This window comes from Temnothorax nylanderi, unplaced genomic scaffold (assembly GCF_030848795.1).
Source record: "Temnothorax nylanderi isolate EJ_2023f unplaced genomic scaffold, tnyl_v1.0 TNYL_tig0238_pilon, whole genome shotgun sequence".
Lineage (NCBI taxonomy): Eukaryota > Metazoa > Arthropoda > Insecta > Hymenoptera > Formicidae > Temnothorax > Temnothorax nylanderi.
Window position 1 is genome coordinate 246553 of NW_027249300.1, and position 25733 is coordinate 272285.

The window sequence follows — 25733 nt, forward strand, 5'->3', positions numbered from 1 at the left end:
ATTTAGTCATATTTAATTTACCTAAATAGTCCAGTCACTATATATGTATTGTACATTTAAAAAAGATATAATTCTGACCCAGGATTTTTCTTTTGGGGGGTGTTGGGGGGCTCAAGAAAAGCTTAATCTCAAGTTTTCGACCTCTGTTTCCCGTGTGCTTTTTTTACGGGAGTAAAAAATGTGAAAAAATGGTTTTTCCGCGATAACTCAGTTTCTAATAAAGTTACAAGGTCGAATCAGAGCTCATTTTAAAGCTTTTTTTACGCTCTACAAATTATGTCGTATGACATTTTTACGTATGATCGATTGTTTTCGAGACATCGAACGAGAAAGGGAAATAAAAAAGTATGATATTTAGTTTTTTTCTTTTTACTCATTATTGTCGTCCGAAATTGCAAAAATGCTTCAAATAAAACTTGTAGAGCGTAAAAAAACCTACAATTTTTATTTGTTATTCATTTCATTTCGTTGAAAATTACGCCTTGTAGAGCGCTTCAAAGTGGAGAGTCGTCGCCATCGCGTCAGCGGCGCGTTGTTTACGTCGATACGCGGCACCGAACGCTTTCGCTAAGATTTTCGACTTCATTGACGCAAAAAAGTAACATAATAGGTGTTTTTTTAGGATTTTTCCCGCTCTACAAGTTACGATCAGTGATATTTTGGCGTACGATCGATAGTTTTCGAGATATCGAACGAGAAAAGGAAAAATTGAGCATTTTTGTTCGTTTTTTTTTTCTATTTTATCGTTTTTCGCACACGAATCTGTATAAACGCTTCAAATAAAACTTGCAAAGCAATAAAAATCGTAAAATGTTTTTATTTATTACTTTCATTTCGTTGAAAATTCCATATCGCACTACGCAAAGTTGCAAATAAATCTTGCAAAGCCTGAAATTATTGTAGCTATTTTGAAACCGTCAAGTTTTCTTAAGGGAATCAAACACGTATTTGCCATTGCAGATAGTTGTTTTGAAACGAAAATTGTTCATTACTTAATAAATAACAAGTTATTCGTATCTTGAACGTTTTGGTCGTGGCTGATTGTCGCCATCGTCTTCTTGAAGTTGAACCTCGTTCGGGTGTTGCTCGTCGTCTTCGTCGTCGTTGAAATAGTCATCCATCTCACTTGCCATAATTTCTGCCGGAGTTATCGAATTCAGGCATGTTTGTCCGGAACAGTGATAGCAAATCATCGAACATTTAATGCCTGCTTTTCGGCAACCAGACGAGCCACTGCAGTTTCCCTTGCATTTACATGAAATTAACTGCAGTAGCTCAGCAGGCGCAGGTGGGGCTTGACTATTTCAACGACGACGAAGACGACGAGCAACACCCGAATGAGGTTCAACTTCAAGAAGACGATGGCGACAATCAGCCACGACCAAAACGTTCAAGATACGAATAACTTGTTATTTATTAAGTAATGAACAATTTTCGTTTCAAAACAACTATCTGCAATGGCAAATACGTGTTTGATTCCCTTAAGAAAACTTGACGGTTTCAAAATAGCTACAATAATTTCAGGCTTTGCAAGATTTATTTGCAACTTTGCGTAGTGCGATATGGAATTTTCAACGAAATGAAAGTAATAAATAAGAACATTTTACGATTTTTATTGCTTTGCAAGTTTTATTTGAAGCGTTTATACAGATTCGTGTGCGAAAAACGATAAAATAGAAAAAAAACAAACAAAAATGCTCAATTTTTCCTTTTCTCGTTCGATATCTCGAAAACTATCGATCGTACGCCAAAATATCACTGAACGTAACTTGTAGAGCGGGAAAAATCCTATAAAAAACACCTATTATGTTACTTTTTTGCGTCAATAAAGTCGAAAATCTTAGCGAAAGCGTTCGGTGCCGCGTATCGACGTAACCAACGCGCCGCTGACGCGATGGCGACGACTCTCCACTTTGAGGCGCTCTACAAGGCGTAATTTTCAACAAAATGAAATGAATAACAAATAAAAATTGTAGGTTTTTTTACGCTCTACAAGTTTCATTTGAAGCATTTTTGCAATTTCGGACGACAATAATGAGTAAAAAGAAAAAAACTAAATATTATACTTTTTTATTTCCCTTTCTCGTTCGATGTCTCGAAAACAATCGATCATACGTAAAAATGTCATACGATATAATTTGTAGAGCGTAAAAAAAGCTTTAAAATGAGCTCCGATTCGACCTTGTAACTTTATTAGAAACCGAGTTATCGCGGAAAAACCATTTTTTCACATTTTTTACTCCCGTAAAAAAAGCACACGGGAAACAGAGGTCGAAAACTTGAGATTAAGCTTTTCTTGAGCCCCCCAACACCCCTCAAAAGAAAAATCCTGGGTCAGAATTATGTCTTTTATAATCCGTTTTTTTGTACATAGTGACTGGACTAAAAGCTAATCTCGGAGTTCTTGATGACATTATCTTAAACCATTTTGATATGAAACCAATGAACCATGCAGTTGTAATAAAACTGATATTTCCGTTATTATTCCCAATAAATGTTAACGCTGAAGCAACAGAATGATTCAATACTTGTGTTTAAAATCTAGAGGATATTTGAATTAATGGTAAGGAAGATCAGAGCTTCCTAGAATAAAACAGGATGATAATGTAGACGAGTAGGATCAATAATTCCGTTTGCTTCTTTATCGACCTCCCGTAAACACACTATAGTCATAAATGTGATGCCGATGTCAGCGCGGCAGTTCCAATATCACGCATGCGTGTCACTGCGTGGCGCTCTCGTGGTTAACACCCTTCCGGCAACGAGCGTGTCGTCATTCTTCTTTAGAAGCTCGACGAGTGAGCACGTAACGAAGCGTAGATACGCTAGATCTAGAACATTCGAGAAGGAAGTAGATCCTTCTATAACAAAGAGACTCGGTATCCCGAGCATCCTCCCGTTCGTGGGAAATCCGAAGCGAGAAGAAGATTCCTTGAAATCTTCTTTAGAGGAACGATTCGTTCAACAGCCGAAATTACAAACGAGCGGCGTTCGCCAAGCGGATGGCCACCGCGTTTGCGTTATACGCAACGCGGTCGTAGTAATGAAAGAGGCCATCAAGATCAAATGTTGATCTCTCTCTGTTCCCTTCGGAACATTTCGGCTTTGTGACATTCCTGAGGTAAGGTACCTTTGATAATACCGGTATTTCAGTATATGCATACACGAGTAGTTCTGTAATCATCCTCATGATTACAGCATTCTCAGAGACGTCTCGATGAGGCACTTCGGTACAAGAGTATCCTATTTCCTTTATGCGCATTATTCCGAAGAATGTAATTTGAAAGATCGAAAGATTATAAAAGAGATTAAATCCGAGCCAGCGGATTATTCAATGTCAAATAAATTAATATTTCTTTATATGTTTTGAGAATACTTGCTTAATTAATTAAACTGATTAAAGAATATCTTTTACAGAAACTTGCAATAATCTGTTCACACATATTTACGTTAATAAAAGATTACTGGCTTCTGTGTTCATCCTAAATGTTAAGATCTTTTGCGTTTTCTGTCGAATACTATTTGTATCTGCGTTTAATTTAGATATTATTCTCGTGTGTATTATTCTCAGCGATGCGTTTTCTCTCATTACAAGTATCATTAGAGTCAGCGTATATTTCTTATTGAAATATTTCTCGAATTAGCATATTATTCAAATCAAAGATATTAATTATATTATTATCTCGAGCAAACTTGTGAACTTAATATTGTTTGTATATGCATGTTATGTGAATCTCTTTTAATGTGGCTTAATACTGTTCGAAAACACATGTTTATTTCTTTAGTTTAACATAACAGAACTCAACGATGATTTAATCAACTAACACGGTCCTTCGAATTAATATTCTGAGTAGTCTTTATGTGTATATTAAGCAAGGTATTTATATTGTGACAAACCTTGAAGTATTTATCCCGTTTTGAAGATATCCATATTTGTATTGAGAAGGATATTTACATACCAATGCTTGATCTTTACTCAATGAAATCATCTTTGAATTCCTACAGCGATTATATTGAAAGTTTATACTTATTTGAATTTGTGTTCATTTACTACTGCTTATTGAATTTTGTGAATTATGTATTTTATATTATGATTAATCACTGTGTTTAATACTTTATAACACTTTCATTTCTGCTGCTATTACGCAATGTATTAACGAACCTTTATCTAAAGTTATTCATGATTATACCATTTGAATTTACGAAACATTTCTATGTACTGTTCTTTCATCTCCCTTATTCAAATACAATTCGAACTCTCTATTCTCATACATAAACAACTTGCCTCGCATTATTATATTACTTATAGGTTTGTTATTTGTGTCCATATCGGATCATCTTCAATATTTATTCTTACATTATTTGTTGCTTTATTAATAACCAATTTTTCTGAAGTAGATAATTCATCTCTAATATATTGAACATCACTTTCTGTATCATATAAAAATGTAACTAATTTGGCTGCATTCTTATTTTGAAGATTACTAGAAGATGCTTTGACTTGATCATTCAAATTCGTATTTGATCCTTTTGTAAAGAAAAAAAATAATATATTGTCAAAACTTCTTTTAAGTAAAAATAAATTGAAGAATTTTAATGATATAATCTTTTCATTTAAATAAAAATAAAATAAATCAAAGAACATTTAAACAAATAAAAAATTACCTGGCGCACCTCCAAAGAATAAGGTATAACCTAAGTGTAGCTTTATTTCTTTTTCACAAAATTATATTACTTAACTTAACTCAAGTGACATATATTTCAAAAAAAGATATAAAATCTTTAATTTCTTCTTCACAAAATTATATTACCTAACTCAACTCAAGTGACATGTATTTCAAAAAAAGATATAAAATCTTTAATTTCTTCTTCACAAAATTATATTACCTAACTTAACTCAAGTGACATGTATTTCAAAAAAAGATATAAAATCTTTAAATTAAATTACGCCAATTGCAAAGAGAATATGTATATTGCTTTGAAAGATAATTGTTGTGCAATTTCTTCTTCACAAAATTATATTACCTAACTCAACTCAAGTGACATGTATTTCAAAAAAAGATATGAAATCTTTAAATTAAATTACGCCAATTGCAAAGAGAATATGTATATTGCTTTGAAAGATAATTGTTGTGCAGCTACTTAAAAAAAATAAAACCCAAGTGGTATTTTTGTGTTCCTATTCAAGGGTCTTCCTATTCCAACCCAAGTGGTAATAGCTTCTTAATTCTCTTTAACAAATTTTTAATATTACAAAGAATTATTTTAATTACAAAGAATTAAAGAAGTAACAGTACAAAATAAAAATATTTAATTATAACAAAATAAATAAATTTTTCTTGTAAAAAAACTTGGCGCTGCTTTTTTACTCCTGTCGCATTCTTCCCTAAATTATGTTTATTGTTTTTTATTCGATCAAAAATCTAGTACTAATGTTTAAATTTTAATGTTTAAATTTCAAAGTCTAGCAGCGCCAAGTTTTTTTACAAGAAAAATTTATTTATTTTGTTATAATTAAATATTTTTATTTTGTAGGGGAGACCGGGGCTAAAAAGTCTACGGGGTAAATACGTCTAATCAAATATCTCGGAACCTGTATATTGTGCGAACTCGCTATTAACATTGTAAACGCTGCTTATAGTACCCATGTGACCCCCCAACGGAGTTTCGGCAGGTTACTTGCCGTGTTATGATTTTTACGAGGGCAAACGTGTTTTCGAAAGATGAAAGTTACATTTTCTGCGCGTGGAAATTTTGTAATATCTGCAATAATATTTGCTCTCCAAATCTCGAGGTACGTGATTATAAAGAGTAATGCATGCTGAACACGAATTCAGTGTAGTTTTTTCATTATCGTTGATGTCTAATATTTCGTGGGCGATCAAACCTGAAATTTGTGTTTGGGGCTAATCGGTCAGTAAGCAGTCCGGGTGCATTTCCAAGGCATTTTCGGACTCACTGCATATGGAATATGGATGAGACGGGAATTACAACCGTTCAGACACCGAATAGAGTCATCGGACGTCGAGGAGTGAAACAAGTCGGGCGAGTGACTTCTGCGGAAAGAGGAACCCTCGTAACTATTTTTTAATAATGTTTCGCATAAAAATTTTAAATAAATTTTTATATTTTTCTCTTAAAAAACAATTATTGCATGTATCTTATTATTTTTTAGGATTAGATGTACGTATATGTATTGAAAATGCAGTGCAGACTGTTATACCCCGGCATTTTTGAGATTTCAATTTTTCCACCGTTGTCGTTTTTGCTCTATACCGGTTAAACAAAGCGACGTAGACAAAAATTTCCTATATAAATTTTGTAGCTAAAGGTTCACTCTTTACAGTGGTATACCAGTTTTAACTACAATTATTTATTTTGTTGTTAAAAATCGGCACCGAAAAAAAACGGACTGTTTAGCCCCGGTCTCCCCTACTGTTACTTCTTTAATTCTTTGTAATTAAAATAATTCTTTGTAATATTAACCCTTAAATGCCACCCGGGGTCCAGAGGACCCCAGACCCTTTAGAATGATATATTTTCAAATGTTCCCGTCAAAAATGGAGCTCATATTTATTTATTTATTATTTATTATTTTTTTGATTTTGGAGCCAATATTTTAACTGTTGGCGATCTTAATTTTTTATACTATGTTGAAATAGAAATTTTAACAATATAAGCATTTTATTCTCTTTTCTAAACCTTGAACAACATTGAAAATAATTTTCATAACTAAATATCAAAAAATCAATAAGTAAGGAGATATTTTTCATGCTGGGGTCTTTTAGACCCCATGTGTCATTTACGAGATTCTTGAGAGGTGTGGCATTTAAGGGTTAAAAATTTGTTAAAGAGAATTAAGAAGCTATTACCACTTGGGTTGGAATAGGAAGACCCTTGAATAGGAACACAAAAATACCACTTGGGTTTTATTTTTTTTAAGTAGCTGCACAACAATTATCTTTCAAAGCAATATACATATTCTCTTTGCAATTGGCGTAATTTAATTTAAAGATTTCATATCTTTTTTTGAAATACATGTCACTTGAGTTGAGTTAGGTAATATAATTTTGTGAAGAAGAAATTGCACAACAATTATCTTTCAAAGCAATATACATATTCTCTTTGCAATTGGCGTAATTTAATTTAAAGATTTTATATCTTTTTTTGAAATACATGTCACTTGAGTTAAGTTAGGTAATATAATTTTGTGAAGAAGAAATTAAAGATTTTATATCTTTTTTTGAAATACATGTCACTTGAGTTGAGTTAGGTAATATAATTTTGTGAAGAAGAAATTAAAGATTTTATATTTTTTTTTGAAATATATGTCACTTGTGTTAAGTTAAGTAATATAATTTTGTGAAAAAGAAATAAAGCTACCACTTAGGTTGGATTTTTGAATTTACAAAATACATTGCGTGTAGGGGAGACCGGGGCCTAACCGTCGCCGGGGTTGAACCGTCAAATCAAATATCTCGGAACCTGTATATTGTGCGAACTCGCTATTAACATTGTAAACGCTGCTTATGGTACCCATGTGACCAACGGAGTTTTGGCAGGTTACCTGCCGTGTTATGATTTTTACGAGGGCAAACGTGTTTTCGGAAGGTGAAAGTTACATTTTCTGCGCGTGGAAATTTTGTAATATCTGCAATAATATTTGCTCTCCAAATCTCGAGGTACGTGATTATAAAGAGTAATGCATGCTGAACACGAATCCAGTGTAGTTTTTTCATTATCGTTAATGTCTAATATTTCGTGGGCGATCAAACCTGAAACTTGTGTTTGGGGTTAATCCGTCAGTAAGCAGTCCGGGTGCATTTCCAAGGCATTTCCGGGCATTTCCAGGCTCACTGCATATGGAATATGGATGAGACGGGAATTACAACCGTTCAGACACCGAATAGAGTCATCGGATGTCGAGGAGTGAAACAAGTCGGGCGAGTGACTTCTGCGGAAAGAGGAACCCTCGTAACTATTTTTTAATAATGTTTCGCATACAAATTTTAAATAAATTTTTATATTTTTCTCTTAAAAAACAATTATTAAGATGTATCCTATCATTTTTCAGGATTAGATGTACGTATATGTATTGAAAATGCAGTGTGACGGTTAAACCCCGGCACTTTTGAGATTTCAATTTTTCCACCGTTGTCGTTTTTGCTCTATACCGGTTAAACAAAGCGACGTAGATAAAAATTTCCTATATAAATTTTGTAGCTAAAGGTTCACTCTTTACAGTGGTATACCATATTTAACTAAAATTATTTATTTTCTTGTTAAAAATCGGCACCAAAAAAAAACTGACGGTTAGGCCCCGGTCTCCCCTACTTGGCGCCTTTTTTTACCTTTTTTAAAAAAGGTAATTTTGTACTGATATCACCTATTTTGTAGTGTTAAGCAAAGATCTGCAAAAAATTTTTATTTTTTATTTTTTAATTATTTACGAAATTAGCAATAACAACAAATTAAATTTTTATTAAATTAGCAACGTAATAATTAGTTACAAAAAATTACTATTTACATAAAAATTAATAATATTTAAGTAAAAGTAAATTATATATTTCTCACAAAAATTAAAGAAACACTAAAATCTTTAAAAATAGGCAAAATTCAAGCAGCTGTAACTTTGTTATAAATGAACAAAATTTAAATTTAAAGCTTAAAACCTGAATTTTTACATTATTTTCATCCATTTGTATCATATTTACATGTTATTTAAAAAAATTTGGCAATTATACCGTTCAATAGAACAAAGTTTCAGCTTTAAGAATCTATTTTTTGAATTGCGATACGATGATTTCTAAGGGAATTATGAGCAATCAAAGTCAAAATCCTCATTTCTTATTCAATCCGCGATAAATCAGTAACAAAAAATCGTAGAAACATTAAAAAAAAAGATTTTGCAAGGAAAACTTCAAGCTTTTACGTTAGAAAGTCGAAAATTTTCGCAGATTTTTTTTGTGCACTTGACAGGCCCACAAAGTGAGAAGAAAATTTTCTATTTTGTCTAGCTCGTAGTTTTCTACATGTAAAAATTACCAAACTCACAGAAACTAAAAAATAATAGTAACCTTTCGAAAGTAGAAATTTTGAGCTTTAAAATCCTTTTTTTAAATTTAAATTTCGTTCATTTTTAACAAAGTTACAGCTGCTTGAATTTTGCCTATTTTTAAAGATAAATTTATATAGTGTTCCTTTAATTTTTGTGAAAAGTGTAGATTACTTAAAAAATTGGTAATTTGTCAGAGAAAAATTTCTAGTTTGTGAAAATTAGTAATTAGGTAAAAATGAATTAATTTTTTTTGTAAACTGGTAATTAGTAAAAATAAATTCTTTATTATTAAAATAATTAATAGATGGTTTATCAAAAATAAATTACTATCTATTCGAAAATTAATAATTAGTGGAAAATAATTATTAATTTTTTCAATAATAAATAAATAGTCTCAGATAAATTACTTATATTTTAAAAATTATTAATTGGTTAAATATAAATAATTTAATTATTTATATTATTTATATTAATTATTTATATTATTTATATTATTTATATTTATAAGCAGTTAAATGTGGTTTAAAAAAGGTAATTATGAAGGAGAGGGGCTTCCTCACCAAATTGGCTAAAATTTTAATTTTGTGTATTTTGGTGCGTAAAACATGAATCTATAAGTTAAAATTGTCGCTCTCAATTAGGAAAAAAGTTATTTAGTACTAAAATTGATAGTTGCGTGGTTAGAACAGGTTTTATTAACCGTTCCTGTTTCTTATCGATTTCGCCATTAACTCGGCTAATTGTTCTTCCACGGATTTTGGAATTTCCGCCTCGACATAACGTATCGACATAACGTATCATCTACTATCTATAATATACGATGCTATATTTTTATTATCCATTTGTCAATTTAATTAGAAAAAAATTCAAATTCTTTTGTTTGAAGCACTTGTGAGTTTTACAAAAATGTCTCTCGTTATGTCTTGTATCTTTATCATTATGATATCGTTCAAAATTGCTACTCTTAGAAAATATATGGATAAGCTTGATAGGACTTGCTATTTTATCTACGAATATGCAATTAACAGATCCAAACAGTTAAGTGACAAGTATATCGACAAAGGTAAAGTCTTATTTGCTTGAATCAACATGCTACACGTATGTATATCACGTAAATATGACAACGGAATGGAGATTATTGGAAACGATCGGAAAAGGACATAAAAGATAAATCGTGGATTCATTTATGAATATTCTATATTAAACATAATTAAAATAAAGAAAACTGCACTTTGTAATTTTTAATAATATATTATAAAATCTAATATGTGTGTGTATATATGTATATATGTTTGAACTATCATAAAACAGTCATTTCATATAACTATTAGCAAGATTTTGAATTTATGTTTACCATTTATTGGTTCATCAAATATACTTACATATAGAAATATTGTTAAAATATGTACATTGTAAGCTTCTGTCGACCATTTATCTGCAAAGGAGTAACATCAAAGTACAATTACATATCCAAAGATAAATAATTTTGAGTAGAGATGTATATATCTAAAATCTACTTACACGTAGGAGTTGATAATAATCTCGTTGATTGGAATGTGGCTTGGATCAGTCAACTCGCGAAACTGTAATATAATAATAAATCGATTAGAATTTTCGGAAACATCACTTCATACGATTCTTTCACACGATGACGGTTAATGTTAATTTCCGATTACCTTATTATTATGTTTCGCGTGTTCTATACTTGTCGTCATGACGAAACATCTGACCGAGACATTGCGCTTCTTGGCTACCTCAATGTATCTCTTTCTCGAAGCTGGATCGGGATTGGTATTGTCTATAACTATACTTTTTCCTTGATTCAAGTATTGTTAGACTGCGGCAATACACTTCTGCCAGCTCCCTAAAGTGTCTCTGTTGACGTATCCGTATTCCTTCAGATAATTCTTTGCAAAATGCGATTTTCCGGAGTCTGGACTGCCGACCATAAGTACCACCTGTTAATGGATATCTATAAGCACCAGGAAAGAGCAGGCCTCTGTTCACATTTGACGTTCACGATGATATTCGTGTTATGCACGATGCTTCTGTCGAAATCGAGGAATCACATGCGGAAAAGTTTTACTTAGGTATTTATCATTAAAAGAATACTTTGTATAATTCTCTTTTATGTTATTTTTTTATTTTTTCTCATTAGATCATGGTACAAGAGGAACAAACACATTTTTCCAGCGAGTAGATGGAAACCTTTTGATCCAACGAAAAGTTACGACAAGTATACAGTGTCGGGTAAAAATAGGAAGAAAGATAAAATCTGATAAACTTAGATTCAACGAATTGTCCAATTTTGTTTAAAGGATTCAGATTCAAAGGACTGTAAATATTATAACCAGATAAATAACTTTGTTTCATCGTACAATTGATTCATTATGCAACAGATTGTAATATATATATATATATATATATATATATATATATTACAATATATATACAAATCTATACTATTATTATAAAGAGACAGAGTTTGTCAGTTTGATTGTTTGTGTTCGATGATCTCGGAAACCAATGGACCGAATTTTTACCAAAAGTATATGAAATAGGGGTAGAATTTCCCGGGGAGTGTCATTGTGTGTATAGTTTTTTGTTACCGATTTTCTGGAAACCGGTTTTTTTAATTTTTCTAATTTTTCGAGAAATAATTGACCGAATTTTAAAGAATTGTATATAAAACAGGGGTAGAATTACCCGGGGAGTGCCATAAAGTGTATAATTTTTCGTTACCGATCTTTTTGGAAACTGATATCAGAAGTTTTTCGAATTTTTCGGGAAATTCCCGGGGAGTGCCATAAAGTGTATAATTTTTCGTTACCGATCTTTTTGGAAACCGGTATCAAAAGTTTTTCGAATTTTTCGGGAAATAATTGATCAAATTTTAAAGAATTGTATATAAAACAGGGGTAGAATTTCAAGGGGAGTGCTATAAACTGTATAGTTTTTCGTTACCGATCTTTTTGGGAACCGGTATCGTTTTGGAAATCGGTTACGAAATTTTTCCAATTTTTTAGGAAATAATTGAGTGAATCTCAAAGAATTGTATACGACGGAATTGAACTTTAGAGAGAAGGAGAGAGAGGGAGAGAGAGGGAGGGTGAGGGAGGGAGAGGGAGGGAAAGGGAGGGAGAGGGAGGGAGAGGGAGGGAGAGGGAGGGAGGAAGAGGGAGAGAGAGGAAGAGAGAGGGAGAGAAAGGGAGAGAGAGAGAGAGGGAGAGAGAGGGAGAGAGAGAGAGAGAGAGTATTTGCGTGTCTTATTACATATGTCCTCCGGGGCGAAGCCCGGGTAACCAGCTATATATATATATATGTATATATATTGTAGCTACATTGTATTTTTAAGGACTGTGATTTTAATTTATTCAGTTATATAATATTTAATTCATTTACTCGATTATGTAGCTCTACTAAATTAGTCTTTTGAATCTGAATCCTTTAAACGAAATTGGACAATTCGTTGAATCTAAGTTTACCAGATTTTATCTTTCTTCCTATTTTTATCCGACAGTGTATACTTGTCAACTTTTCGTTGGATCAAAAGGTTCCCATCTACTCGCTGGAAAAATGTGTTTGTTCCTCTCGTACCATGATCTAATGAGAAATAACATAAAAGAGAATTATACAAAGTATTCTTTTAATGATAAATACCTAAGTAAAATTTTTCCGGCATGTGATTCCTCGGTTTCGACAGAAGCATCGTGTATAACACGAATATCATCGTGAACGTCAAATGTGAACAGAGGTTCGCTTTTTCCTCGTGCCTAATCACAATATTACATACATTAAAATAACATGCCAACATTGTGATATTGCTTCATAAGTTTTATCATTTAGTATCTTTACCTTAGTTACAATAAAATCGTAAAACGTATAATGGTGCGGTAATATAAGAAAGATCCTCCTTGACATACATTAACTGATCTGCCATTACTGTTTTAAGCTCGCTGAATTCACGCTTCAGAACTTCTAAACATCTCTGAAGAAGCTGATAGATAGAATTACCTGTGAAAATTTAATTTATGCAGTAGAACATTTATGTCACGCCAATGTTACTCCAAAAGTGACACTGGAGTATTTTAATAACTTAAAAATTCTCTAAATCACTGAGACATTCACCTTTCTTCATTATAACACTCCGACGATAGCCAGAATTTAGGAAAATTATTTCATATTAACTCAATAGGCGTTAAACTTGCATACATAGGGAGCTTTCCAGCAAGTGACACAAGCTGACACAAACGTTGTTCTATCTTTCTTTTTTGGCAATGAGTAACGAAGACAAAACGATACCTGTGTCGACTTGTGTCGCTTGCTGGAAAGCTCCCATAAGTGAATCTCGCGTTTTATGTAAAATTTTGTAAGAAACTGGTAATCTAACCTACTTACGAAAACGATACGATAACTTACGATAATTCCTTCGCGTAAACGGGAAAATATCTCTTCGGGATCAGCTCCCTGCCGTCAATATATCTTGATATATATTTGGAGATACAGATCGCTTCAGATTGCGGCTGACAGCGTACCTCCAAAAGTCAGAAATGCACATTGAGAAAATAGGAGAGAGGCGGGAGATCGCAATATTATCCATGTTATGCACAATCTAGGTTAACCTGTGTAAACACTCGCGTAAACGTAGTAAGTATAAGTATATATAGTATAGTAAGTAACAGTAATATATAGAATAAAAAATAGATATAGGATAATTACATTATAAAATAAAACAATTACCATGAATTAATCGTCGCGTCGTGTAAAGAGTCACAGTCGGTCTCGCTCCGACACTACCGTGTGTCTCTCGATAGGTTAGGTTAATTGAACTGACTGATAGCGCGCTAAACGCACTATCTGCACTGCGTGCAGTACATACACGTATTAACTGATGAACCACGAACGCACTATCTGCACTGCGCGAAAGCGCCGCCAGCGTCGAAAAAGTGAAAGTGACATTTCTCTGATAATCATAATAATAATATAAATCAGCGTTAGTAGAAGAAAGAAGTATCTTAAATAAAATTTTTCACATTTGGACTTTGCGTCGCAATATCTCCGCTCGTAGGGCACGTAGCGGAAAATATTATAGGAGATACCCCCCCCCCCAATTCGACCCCAAGCTATCGATCAAGCCTACTTAGAACTTGATCCGTTCACTCGTTATCGAGATCTCAACATCTCGAGTACTCGCAACCCGTCGCGTCGCGTAAAAGAGTCACGGTCGGTCTCGCTCCGCGTGTACTTGGCGCGAGACACTATACCGTGTCTCTTGATATGGCGATGCATGCGACAATACAATAATTTACAATAAATTAATTATAGCTATATATTATATATTATAATGTAAATATATCTATATCCATTCCCACTCGGCATGTTATGTTGCTGAAATATTGAAATATTCGGAAATGGTGCAGAAATATTTCGTTAACATTTCATTTGTAACTATGCATCGGAAATATTTCAGAAATGTACCTGCATCATGTTTTTTATAATATTGCATTAACAATATTTCTGAAATCTTTTAGAAAGTTGTTTACAATATTTGTAAGTTTATGTAATATTGCAAAAAAATGTAGCAAATGCAATATTTCAGAAATATTTCTGAAACATTATAAAAGTAATATTACGTTTGCATTGCACGAATAATATTTCTATAACATATCAAACGCAACATTGCATTTAAAATATTTCTGAAAATTTTCTGAAAGATTGCGTAGGTAATGAAAAATTGAATTGCAGGCAGTGAATTTCTACAATATTGCAGAAGAAATATTGCAGATGTAATGGTTTAGAAACATTTCTGATACATGATAAAATTATTATTTACATTTACATTGCACGTGTTATATTTTTGAATGTTTTACATACAACATTGCAACTGTAATATTTCCGAAAAGTTGCTGACAGACTTTAGAACTTATATAAAATTAAATTTATTATTATATAATTATTGCATTTTATTGCATTTTTTCTCTTTTATTAAGAATTTTCTGATATTCCAAATTTTGTCACATGGCATTTTTAATATAAAATATTTAATAATATTTAATATAAAATAATATTCGACGTTGACCCCTTAGGAAAATTTACTTAAAGTTTTTTTAAGTTACTTAAAGTATTTTAAAGTATTATAAAGTATACTAGCCGTAATAATAGTATACTAATAGTATAATAGTAGACTAATAGTATACCTACTGACAGCCGAGCGTAAAGTTTTCTTTAAGTTATTAACCTCAATAAAAACTTTATAAGCAAGTCGCAAATATACTTTAAATTTACTTTTAACAAACGTAATACTTATAAATATACTTTAACTTTACTTTTTATAAAGGTAATACTTAAAGCTGATTTTAACTTATGCGTGTTGTTTCAACAGTATACTTAAAAAGACAAGTTCCCTTTTTCACCACACTTGCACCACACGAGACATTAAGAAATATTATATCATATATCCAATTCAAAATTTTATTACTCTTTTAAACTGAATTTGTTTCTTAAGATGATTTTTGGAAAATTATATATTTGCGCTGGTTATGACATATGTAGACTATATATAACACTTACATCAAATTAAGAAGTAGTCTACCACGTAAGGCAGTTGGCTCACGATCCAGAGGTCCCGAGTTCGAATCCCACCAAGGTAAGTGTGTTTTTCAAATACGAGAAAATATTTATAATCATAGACTGCATCTTAAGAAACAAATTTAGTTATAAAATAGTAATAAAATTTCGAAATAAATAATTTTTTTTTATTCCGGGTGAATATCGGAAATCAGTGTCCTCTAGTATTAAGAGGACTGTAATCTTAAGTCTAGTGTCTCATGGTTAGAGGATATTCCTCTAGATTTTAAAATATCTTCTTGAGACCGTATTTCAGAGGAAAATCCTCTAAAATCAAGCGGGAGCCACTAAATGACAGAATATTTTTTTTGGGGTGATTAATAGTAATTGCATGAGTTAACTTAAAGTAACCTTTAAAGTATATTATAGAAATACTTAAAGTTTGGTTCGAAATCACTTCTAGTTTATCAATATTTTATCAATAGTAATTTCTTTGGTAAACTTTCTAGTTTATTTTAAGTTTTTTTAAGTAAATTTTCCTAAGGGACTGGCAAAAAAGATTTATTCGTATATCTGTATTGTTAATATTGTTATGCGATAGCTTTATGCTCATCAAAATAAGCAAGTATAAGAAAGAAAGAAGCGTCAGAGTCAAAGGATCACCACTACCCTGTTCAATCATCGATGTCAAGCAACAAGGTGCCGGTATACTACTTGGATGGGTGACCGGCTGAGAGACCGGACTTCGGACAAACGCGCGGCGGCTATACGCACATGGCTTAATATATTTTTTTTGTTCCGGTAACAAAATATTTCATTTTTCACATATCAACAAATAGTTTTTGCGTCAGTAACAAAATTTTGTTTGCTAATACAAAACATTTTTCTCAGTGTAAAATGTATTTGAAATATCTCTGAAGTGTTTCTGCAATATTTCGTAGATATATTTCAGAAATATTTCAATAATATTACCGAAATATTGCCGAAATCTTTCAGCAAAGTTGCATTTGAAATAATTGTGCCGATTGAAACATTGCAGAAATGTTGCAGAAACGGTCGTGAAATATTTCTGAAATATTGATGAAAGGTGTAATATTTCAAATGGAATTTTGCAGAAATGTTTCTGAAATATTACATGCCGAGTGGGTTATCTATTATCTATATATATAAGTACCGTCGTCTGTATGTATGTCTGACCGCGAACTACTCATTCGTTAGTGGACCAAATTTTTACCAAAAGTATATGAAGTAGGGGTAGAATTTCCCGGGGAGTGCCATAAAGTGTATAGTTTTTCGTTACCGATTTTCTGGAAACCGGTTTTTTTAATTTTTCCAATTTTTCGGGAAATAATTGACCGAATCTTAAAGAATTATATACGAAGTAGGGGTAGAATTTTCCGGGGAATGCCATAAAGTGTATAGTTTTTCGTTACCGATCTTTTTGGAAACCGGTTTTTTTAATTTTTCCAATTTTTCGGGAAATAATTGACCGAATCTTAAAGAATTATATATGAAGTAGGGGTAGAATTTTCCGCGGAATGCTATAAAGTGTATAGTTTTTTGTTACCGATAAATGTAATAAAATTAATAATAAATAAATCCTTTTCATAAAAATAAATATAAATTTAACAAATGATATCGTTCATAGGTTGATCAGTTTTAAATGAAATATATATAGATAAGATATGTAGGATAGGTTGCTACTTTCACATATTATATGTCAATTGATAAACCAGTCATTTCAATTCGTGACTGTCACGAGCGATTATATTTTGTGTGTCAAGAGTTAGCATACAGAAAAGATACAATTTTTTATGCAATCGATCAAAGACAAATCGCAAGGAAAAGACAAAAAGAGAACATTATAAGAAAGAGAGAGAGGGAGAGAGGGAGAGGGGGAGAGGGAGAGAGGGAGAGAGGGAGAGAGGGAGAGAGGGAGAGGGGGAGAGGGAGAGAGGGAGAGGGAGAGGGAGAGGGAGAGGGAGAGGGAGAGGGAGAGGGAGAGGGAGAGGGAGAGGGAGAGGGAGAGGGAGAGGGAGAGAGGGAGAGGAGAGGGAGAGGGAGAGGGAGAGGAGAGAGGAGAGGGAGAGGGAGAGGGGAGAGGAGAGAGAGAGGAGAGATGAGAGAGGGAGAGGGAGAGGGAGAGAGAGAGAGAGAGAGAGAGAGAGAGAGAGAGAGAGAGAGAGAGAGAGAGAGAGAGAGAGAGAGAGAGAGAGAGAGAGAGAGAGAGAGAGAGAGAGAGAGAGAGAGAGAGAGAGAGAGAGAGAGAGAGAGAGAGAGACAAAGAAAAAAGGTATGTATCTTAAATTCTTTCCATCTCTCCATCTCTTTCATACATACATACATACAGACGACGGTACTTATATATATAGATAAAATTATATAAATTTTATTTATATTTATATCTATATATATAAGTAATATGAATTATACGAAATCTCTGCAACATATACATCGGTAACATGTAAAAAATTTGTGAAAGAATTGGAGCTGTTTTCGAGATTTTATATCTGTATCAACCCAAGGAGCGCAAATATATATTTTATAAAACCTGTCATTTATAAATCAAATGCTCAATTTGCATTAATTACGCATTTGAATGAGCGCATTTTGAACACGCAATTAATGTAGTTTGGAAGACAATGTAATTGTACGCGCATTAAAAGTACGTTATACATGCATTGGCGCTCCTTGGGAAGTTTATTTAGACAACTGATTTATGAATTTTTAATGGTATTTTTTTACATATGATTTCAAATTATGTTTTTTTTCTTTCACAGATATTTTATCTTACAAAAAGAAATTATTTGTCGGTTTTTATATAATAGTATGATAAGAGATATTTTTTCATATGTATATAATCAGATACTCATATATGGCCATATAATATTATTCAAGATTATATTTCAATTTCTTATATGACCATATTTATTAATATATAAAACAGAATAAGTACGAGAGAGATAGAATGGCAACAGAAAGAACATAACGGGAAAAAGAAATAAAGGATCAAGCAAATGTGATAATACGAAAATATAATAGTAAGAATAATAGTAAGAAAAATAACGTAAACTGAAAAGAAAAGAATAAGTAAGTTTTAATTATACAGTAAATTTTTTGCGATTGTACATACAAGCAAACAAATTTCGGCGTTCAATATTTAGAGAACAAGTAAATTTTAATTATAAAAAATGCCTCGAAAAAAAAAGGCGAAAATTTGAGTAAAATGAGTCGTGAAAGCAGCCGTTCAAGACACAGGCGAAAAAATGAGAGTTGGGAGGAAAGGACTGAAAGACTTGAAGCTGATGCTCAGAGACATGCTCAGCAAAGGGCCGACGAAAATGATGAGACAAGGTCTCAACGACTGGAAGCTAATGCCCAGAGAAATGCTCAGCAGAGGGCAGAGGAAAATGATGAGACAAGGTATCAACGACTGAAAGCTAATGCCCAGAGAAATGCTCAGCAGAGGGCAGAGGAAAATGATGAGACAAGATCTCAACGACTTGAAGCTGATGCCCAGAGACATGATCAGAGAAGGTGCCAAGCCAAAAAACTGAATCACCACATTGCGCTAATTGCCAAAGGTCATGAAATGAATGTGCCTGTTCACACACTTGGCCAAATGAATGTCGAATGCCAATTTTGCAAATCGTTGAACTTTACATGTGAAAAGCCTAAAGATGGAAAATTTACATATTGTTGCCAAAAGGGTAAGCTTCAATTAAAACACATAAATTTTCCTGAATTTCTTAAAAAATTATTCATGGAAAATAATGCTCCATCTAAGAATTTTATGGATAATATTCGTTCGTATAACAGCGCTTTAGCTATGGCTTCCATGGGTGCCCCAGGCAATAGGAATCCCTTGGATGTAGTGAACCTTGCTCCTTATTGCTTAAAGATTCATGGGCAATATCATCATTTGACCTCGAAAGCAATGCGCCCATGTGATGGGCAACCCCCACGATATGCACAACTTTACTTTTTGGATACGGAAGAAGCTGTTCATCATAGAATGAATAACAAAGCCAACCAAGGGTGTGATCCAGCCCTGATGAGAGATTTATCATGTTTCATGATCCAATGCAATGAATTTGCCAAGACTTTTAAGATGATGCGTCAAGTTGAACAAGATCTTAATCCGAGAGGCACTCAAGCTCCAAATTTGATGTTGTGCTTTCGAAATGATCCTCAACATGATCAAAGAAGATACAATGCTCCACGAGCTAATGAAATAGCCGTGGTCTTTCAAAATGTTGATAGTGAGCCTCCATTTGAGAGAGACATTCGGATTTATAACAAAAATTCGAACGATGTCCAACAAATTTCAATTCTGGACAAAAGATGTGACCCAATGTGTTACCCTTTATTATATCCATACGGTAATAATGGATGGCATTCAGAATTGAAATCTCATAATCCTAAATATCCAGGATTCAAAGTAACGCAAATGGACTATTACGCTCACTTGCTGGCACCAAGAGCAGAATTTAGCCAATTTCAAAGAGCAGGCAAATTGAGGTGTCAATTTATACTTGATGCCTATATGAAAACTGAAGCCAATAGGCTTAATTACATTAAATTGAATCAGCCTCAATTAAGAGCTAAACTTTATTCAGGGTTAATGGATCATCTTGATAATCGAGCACAAAAAGAAGGAATTACAGCTGGTATACCTGTAATATTACCATCCTCATTTATGGGCAGTCCAAGGAATATGCAAGAAAGGTACCAAGATGCCATGTCTTTGGTCAGAAGTTTGGTAAACCAGACATTTTTCTTACGATGACTTGCAATCCTCAATGCCCTGAAATTAAGGAAAACCTTGATGGATGCCCATTAGAGTATCGACCTGATTTGGTTGCTAAAACATTCAGCTTGGATGTCAAAGAGGTTATGAAGGATTTAATCCAAAATAGAATTTTTGGAAATATCATAGCCTATGCAGGCGTGATTGAGTTCCAAAAAAGAGGACTTCCACATTTGCATTTACTTGCAATGTTGAGTGATGAAGATAAGCCTCGACTTCAAGAAGTCATTGACATGATGGTATGGGCTGAAATTCCTGACGAAGAAAGATATCCAGAACTTAATGCAAAAGTTCTGAAGCACATGATTCATGGTCCGTGTGGCAACCAATCTCAGAGATATCCTTGCACTGGTGACGATGGAAAATGCTCAAAAGGCTTTCCAAAAGAGTTTCGAGACGAAACAAATGCTAATGTGAATGGATATCCCATGTATCAACGAAGGAATACTGGGAAAAAATACATTGTCAGAGGAAAAGAAATTGACAATCGATGGGTGGTACCATATTCGCCATATTTAATCATGAAATATGATCGGCACATCAATTTGGAAATATGCTCATCAGTGAAGAGCGTAAAATACTTATATAAGTACATTCACAAAGGATTTGACTGTGCCGCAATTGAAGTGCAAACACGAGATGGCACAAGGCTCATTAAAGTAGATGAAGTTAACTCATTCCTAGATGCAAGATATGTTAGTGCTCCAGAAGCAATGTGGAGACTGAATGGATACGATCTATTCATGAAGTCTCACACAGTAATAAGACTGGCAGTCCATTTGCCTAACCGTCAAATGGTTTATTTCAGAGCGGGAAATGAAGAGCAAGCTGCTCAAAGAGAGCTCACCCGAGATACTACGCTGACTGCATGGTTCAAATTGAACCAATCTGATGAAAATGCAATGCATTTTCTTTATACAGATATTCCTTCTCAATACATTTATGAAAAGAAAGAAACTAAGTGGAAGCCACGCAAAAAAGGTGTTAATAAAGTAATTACAAGGCTTTACACAGTGAGCATCAAAGACACTGAGAGATTTTATCTCCGCCTTCTTCTTCTCCATGTGGCAGGAGCTAAATGTTTTGAGGATCTGAGAACTGTCAATGGCGTTCTTTATGAGACGTTCAAGGATGCGGCAATTGCAAAGAATTTGGTAGAAGCTGATGATCTTTGGGAAAAAACAATGGGAGAAGCGACAGGATCCCATATGCCTGCACAGCTTCGAGAGCTATTTACTTATATTTGCATCTTTGGAACTCCAACTGATGTACCAACTCTTTGGAATAAATACAAAGAACACATGATTGAAGACTTTGTACACAGCAATGTTGTCAATCCTGAAAATATGGCTTTAAATCATATACAAGAAATTCTGAGGAATAATGGAAGTAGTTGTGAAAATTTCCAATTGCCAAATCCAAATCCAGTAATTATTTACGTAACAGAATATAATGTAGATGAGAAAAGAAGACGTGGTGACTATTTATTATCGACACTAAATGCTGAGCAAAAGTACGTGTACGATTTAGTTATGCGAGCAATTGATAGTGAGAATGAACCACAGCGGCTATTTTGTATAGATGGGTTTGCAGGTAGTGGTAAAACCTATCTGTTTAACACATTTCTGAGTGTTATCCGAGGAAAAAACGAGGAAGTTCTTCCATGTGCATCAACTGGCATTGCTGCAACACTTCTAAAGGGAGGAAAAACCTATCACTCCCTGTTCAAGCTTACCATCCCAATTGATGATGGTGCGAAATCAAATATCAGAGGAAACTCTAAAGCTGCACGAGAACTGATATCTGCCAAACTCATCATATGGGATGAGGTGAGTATGACTGTAGGACATGCCTTAACAGCAGTTGATAAACTTCTCAGAGATTTGATGAAGAAATCACAACCATTTGGAGGAAAAGTTATTCTATTTGCAGGAGATTTCAGACAAAATCTACCTATAGTGCCTCATGCACAAAAAACAACGATAATTGAGTCAACTGTAAAATATAACCCGTTATGGAGAAATGTAACTCAAGTTAAACTCCAGCAAAATATGAGAACTGGAGATGAAAGAGAATTTGCAAATTGGCTGTTGCAACTCGGAGATGGTAAATTGTCAAATACAGATGGACTACATCCTGATACAATTGAAATCCCTCATGATTTTATATCAAAAGGATCTCTTATCAGTGAGATTTTTGGTGATAAAATCACCATGGAACAAGTTCGAGATAATCATGATCGAGCGATCCTTTGTCCAAAGAATGAAGACACGTTTAAAATTAATGATGAAATCCTTCATCTAATGGAAGGAGAGAAAAAGGAATATCTCTCAATTGACTCTATTATGAGTGATGATCCACAAGAGCAATTGAATTTTCCGACTGAATTTTTAAACTCTGTGACACCTTCTGGGATGCCAGTTCATCAACTCAAAATAAAAGTCGGTGCTACAATTATCCTGTTAAGGAATTTGAATACAAAGAAAGGACTATGCAATGGCACAAGATTTATTGTTGCTGATTTGAAACCTAATCTTATTTATGCGGAGGTTCTAACTGGCCCTGCCAGAGGTCAGATTGTCTTCTTACCAAGGATAGATTTCCTTCCAAATGACTCGGAACTCCCGTTTAAGCTCAAACGAAGACAGTTTCCTATTAGAGTGGCATTTGCTATGACAATCAATAAATCCCAAGGACAAACTTTAGAAAAAGTTGGGATTTATCTGCCACAACCCGTATTTGCTCATGGACAACTCTATGTAGCATTCTCAAGAGCAACTAAAAGGGATAGTGTCAAAGTTAAAGTCGATGAAAACAGCAATCAAGGACATCTTATTGAGAGAAATTCAAAATCTTTTACAAAAAATGTTGTATATCGAGAAATTTTGTAAATTGACATGCAAAAAAATTAGAGGAGAGCCAATAATGCCGGGTCAGCGGTGAGTATTTCAGCCGGTAAAAAACAATATTATATATCTTTAATTTATGAGAGCTAATAAGAACGGGTAAGCGGAGGGTACTTCAACTCAAAAAAAGGATAAATTTCGATCGTATTTGAACAAGGCATCGTGTCTGAACAAGACATCGTGTTTAAACAAGGCATCGTGTCTGAACAAGGCATCGTTTATGAACAAGGCATCAAATTTGTCACAAAGACGAGTGTGTAAACAATGTAATGTCTGCGCAAAACATCGTGTCTGAACAAGACATCGTGTCTAAACAAGACATCGTGTCTGAACAAGGCATCGTGTCTGAACAAGACATCGAGTCTGAACAAGGCATCGTGTCTGAACAAGGCATCGTGTATGACCAAGGCATCATATTTGTCACAAAAACGAGTGTGTAAACAATATAATGTCTGCGCAAAACATCGTGTCTGAACAAGACATCGTGTCTGAACAAGGCATCGTGTCTGAACAAGGCATCATATTTGTCACAAAGACGAGTGTGTAAAAAATAATATTAGAAAATGATCGAGTTTTTATATGTATACACATATACAGTAAAAAATATAATGAAAAAATAGAAAAAATATTCTAAATTTTTTACTCTGTCTCTAAGAGTATATGTATAATAATATATATAGTTTTATTTTCTTCTCTGTTATAGTTATAATCATAAAAATTCGATTATATCCTAATATTATTTTTTAGTGGACTAGGCCTACAGGGGAAACCACTTAAAAAAAAAACGCGTCAACAATAGTACCTCATGGGTGACGAGGAAATCTATTGTCGTGACAAACGTCGGTTAACTTTAAACCTTAGTTTACTCACTATTTCATCTCTTTCTAAGGGGGACAGTTAGAACATCTCAAATCTCAATAATTGAGACTTCAAAAAATGATGTTTTAGGATAATAAAAAAGTGTGCAGGTAGAAAATTGCACATTGCTTCCTCATAGCTTTTAAGTGTGCAAGTAGAAACTTGCACATTGCTTCTTCATATAGATCTATAGTTTCCTAGCTTTGAGGTCCACGCGCTAGCTTTGAGGCCCGCGCGAAGCGCGGGCCGAAACGCTAGTTATAAGTATCTCTGACGTCTGTCTGTCTATCTGTCTGACCGCAAACTACTTATTCGTTAATGGACCGAATCTTAAAGAATTATATATGAAGTAGGGGTAGAATTTTCCGGGAATTGCCATAAAGTATATAATTTTTTGTTACCGACTTTTTGGAAACCGGTTCTGAAATTTTTCCAATTTTGCGGGAAATAATTGACCAAATCTTAAAGAATTATATATAAAATAGGGGTAGAAAGAACTAAAGAATGTAATAGAATTAGAAAAATTGGTAATAAAAAAGGGGTTTCCGATTTCAGTTTCAAAAAATGAACGTGATTGCTCTAATTTCCGCAAATTTTGAGATATCAAGCTAAATTTTTTTTTATGGATACTTTTTATGGATAATTTTTTGTTACCAATTTGTTGGAAACCGGTTTCAAAATTTTTCTAATTTTTCGAGAAATAATAAGTATTAATGGACCGATTTTCTTGAAACCAGTGCCAAAATTTTTTTAATTTTTTGAGGATAAGTTTAATTTTTTATTAATGTATTGATTTTCTTGAAACCAGTGCCAAAATTTTTCTAATTTTTTGGGGATGGCGATGATGTGTAGAATTTTTCATATGGGTTTAATTTTTTATTAATGTACCGATTTTTTGGAAACTACAGGTGCTAAAATTTTTCTGACTGCGAACTATTCATTCAATTAATGGACCGATTTTCTTCAAAACAGTGCTCAAATTTTTCTTATTTTTCGGGGATGGCGACGATGAGTTTCATTTTTTAGTAATGGACGTATTTTCTTAAAACCAGTACTATTTTTTTCAGTTTTCTATGCCAATGTGTTCAAAATATTCGAAAATGTTGAAAAATCACCTTTTCAAAAAATGTCTGTATGTGTGTATATATATTCCAGTCGCTGATGATCCAAAAAAAGGATGTGTGGTGGAGGCCAATTTTGTTTTAAATAATAAAATTGGTTAATATGCATAAAAGGTTAAACCTCATCGATGACTTTGACCTTGACATATATTGTCAAGGTCATCATCCTGAGTGACCTTCAAAAGGTTTTAGCCGGCGGTGATTGTTTATTAAAATCAAAAAAGTTTAAAATATATAACAATTTATGTGTTAGTGCTAAAACATCCATGCGATGCGCGGAAAAAATAAATATAAAAAAAAGATAAATACGTTTATTGACTCCCCTCAGGGTTGCAAGGCGTTTTGTAGTAACGTTCCGAACCCTTTATTCAATTCTCATCCAATACTACCCTTCTCCTCTCACTTAACCCTTT

General features: G+C 33.3%; 2 protein-coding genes and 2 long non-coding RNA genes across 7 annotated transcripts; 3 read left to right on the forward strand and 1 right to left on the reverse strand.

Annotated features, from left to right (window-relative positions):
• The first annotated feature begins 2690 nt into the window (after nt 1-2690).
• LOC139779695 (uncharacterized) lies at nt 2691-8045 on the forward strand. Of its 3 annotated transcripts, none has more exons than XR_011719961.1 (3): nt 2762-3121; nt 5536-6076; nt 6176-8045. It is a non-coding gene; the product is annotated as an uncharacterized lncRNA (long non-coding RNA). The 3 variants fall into 3 exon arrangements; XR_011719960.1 differs by having other exon boundaries at nt 2763-3121; nt 5536-5563; nt 5642-8045; XR_011719959.1 differs by having other exon boundaries at nt 2691-3121; nt 5536-8045.
• Nucleotides 7868-13450, reverse strand: LOC139779696 (uncharacterized). 2 transcript variants are annotated; one of them, XR_011719962.1, is made up of 5 exons: nt 12914-13450; nt 10735-11016; nt 10580-10641; nt 10441-10493; nt 7868-7954 (listed from the first exon to the last, which is right to left on the reverse strand). It is a non-coding gene; the product is annotated as an uncharacterized lncRNA (long non-coding RNA). The 2 variants fall into 2 exon arrangements; XR_011719963.1 differs by lacking the exon at nt 7868-7954 and having other exon boundaries at nt 10402-10493.
• A 5401-nt stretch (nt 13451-18851) lies between these two features.
• Nucleotides 18852-20414, forward strand: LOC139779724 (uncharacterized). Its single transcript, XM_071718187.1, has one exon. It carries the CDS (start codon nt 18852-18854, stop codon nt 20412-20414), a length of 1563 nt encoding a protein of 520 aa, XP_071574288.1.
• On the forward strand, nt 20411-24118 carry LOC139779725 (uncharacterized). Its single transcript, XM_071718188.1, has 2 exons — nt 20411-23305; nt 24089-24118. The coding sequence occupies exons 1-2, from the start codon at nt 20411-20413 to the stop codon at nt 24116-24118; spliced, it is 2925 nt and encodes a 974-aa protein (XP_071574289.1).
• The last annotated feature ends 1615 nt before the right edge of the window (nt 24119-25733 follow it).

Coding starts and splice junctions, on each gene's coding strand:
- LOC139779724 (XM_071718187.1), top strand. CDS start 18,852: ATGAGTCGTGAAAGCAGCCGTTCAAGACACAGGCGAAAAAATGAGAGT.
- LOC139779725 (XM_071718188.1), top strand. CDS start 20,411: ATGACTTGCAATCCTCAATGCCCTGAAATTAAGGAAAACCTTGATGGA. Junction 23,306..24,088: donor AATCTTTTACAAAAAATGTT/GTATATCGAGAA, acceptor ATTATTTTTTAG/TGGACTAGGCCTACAGGGGA.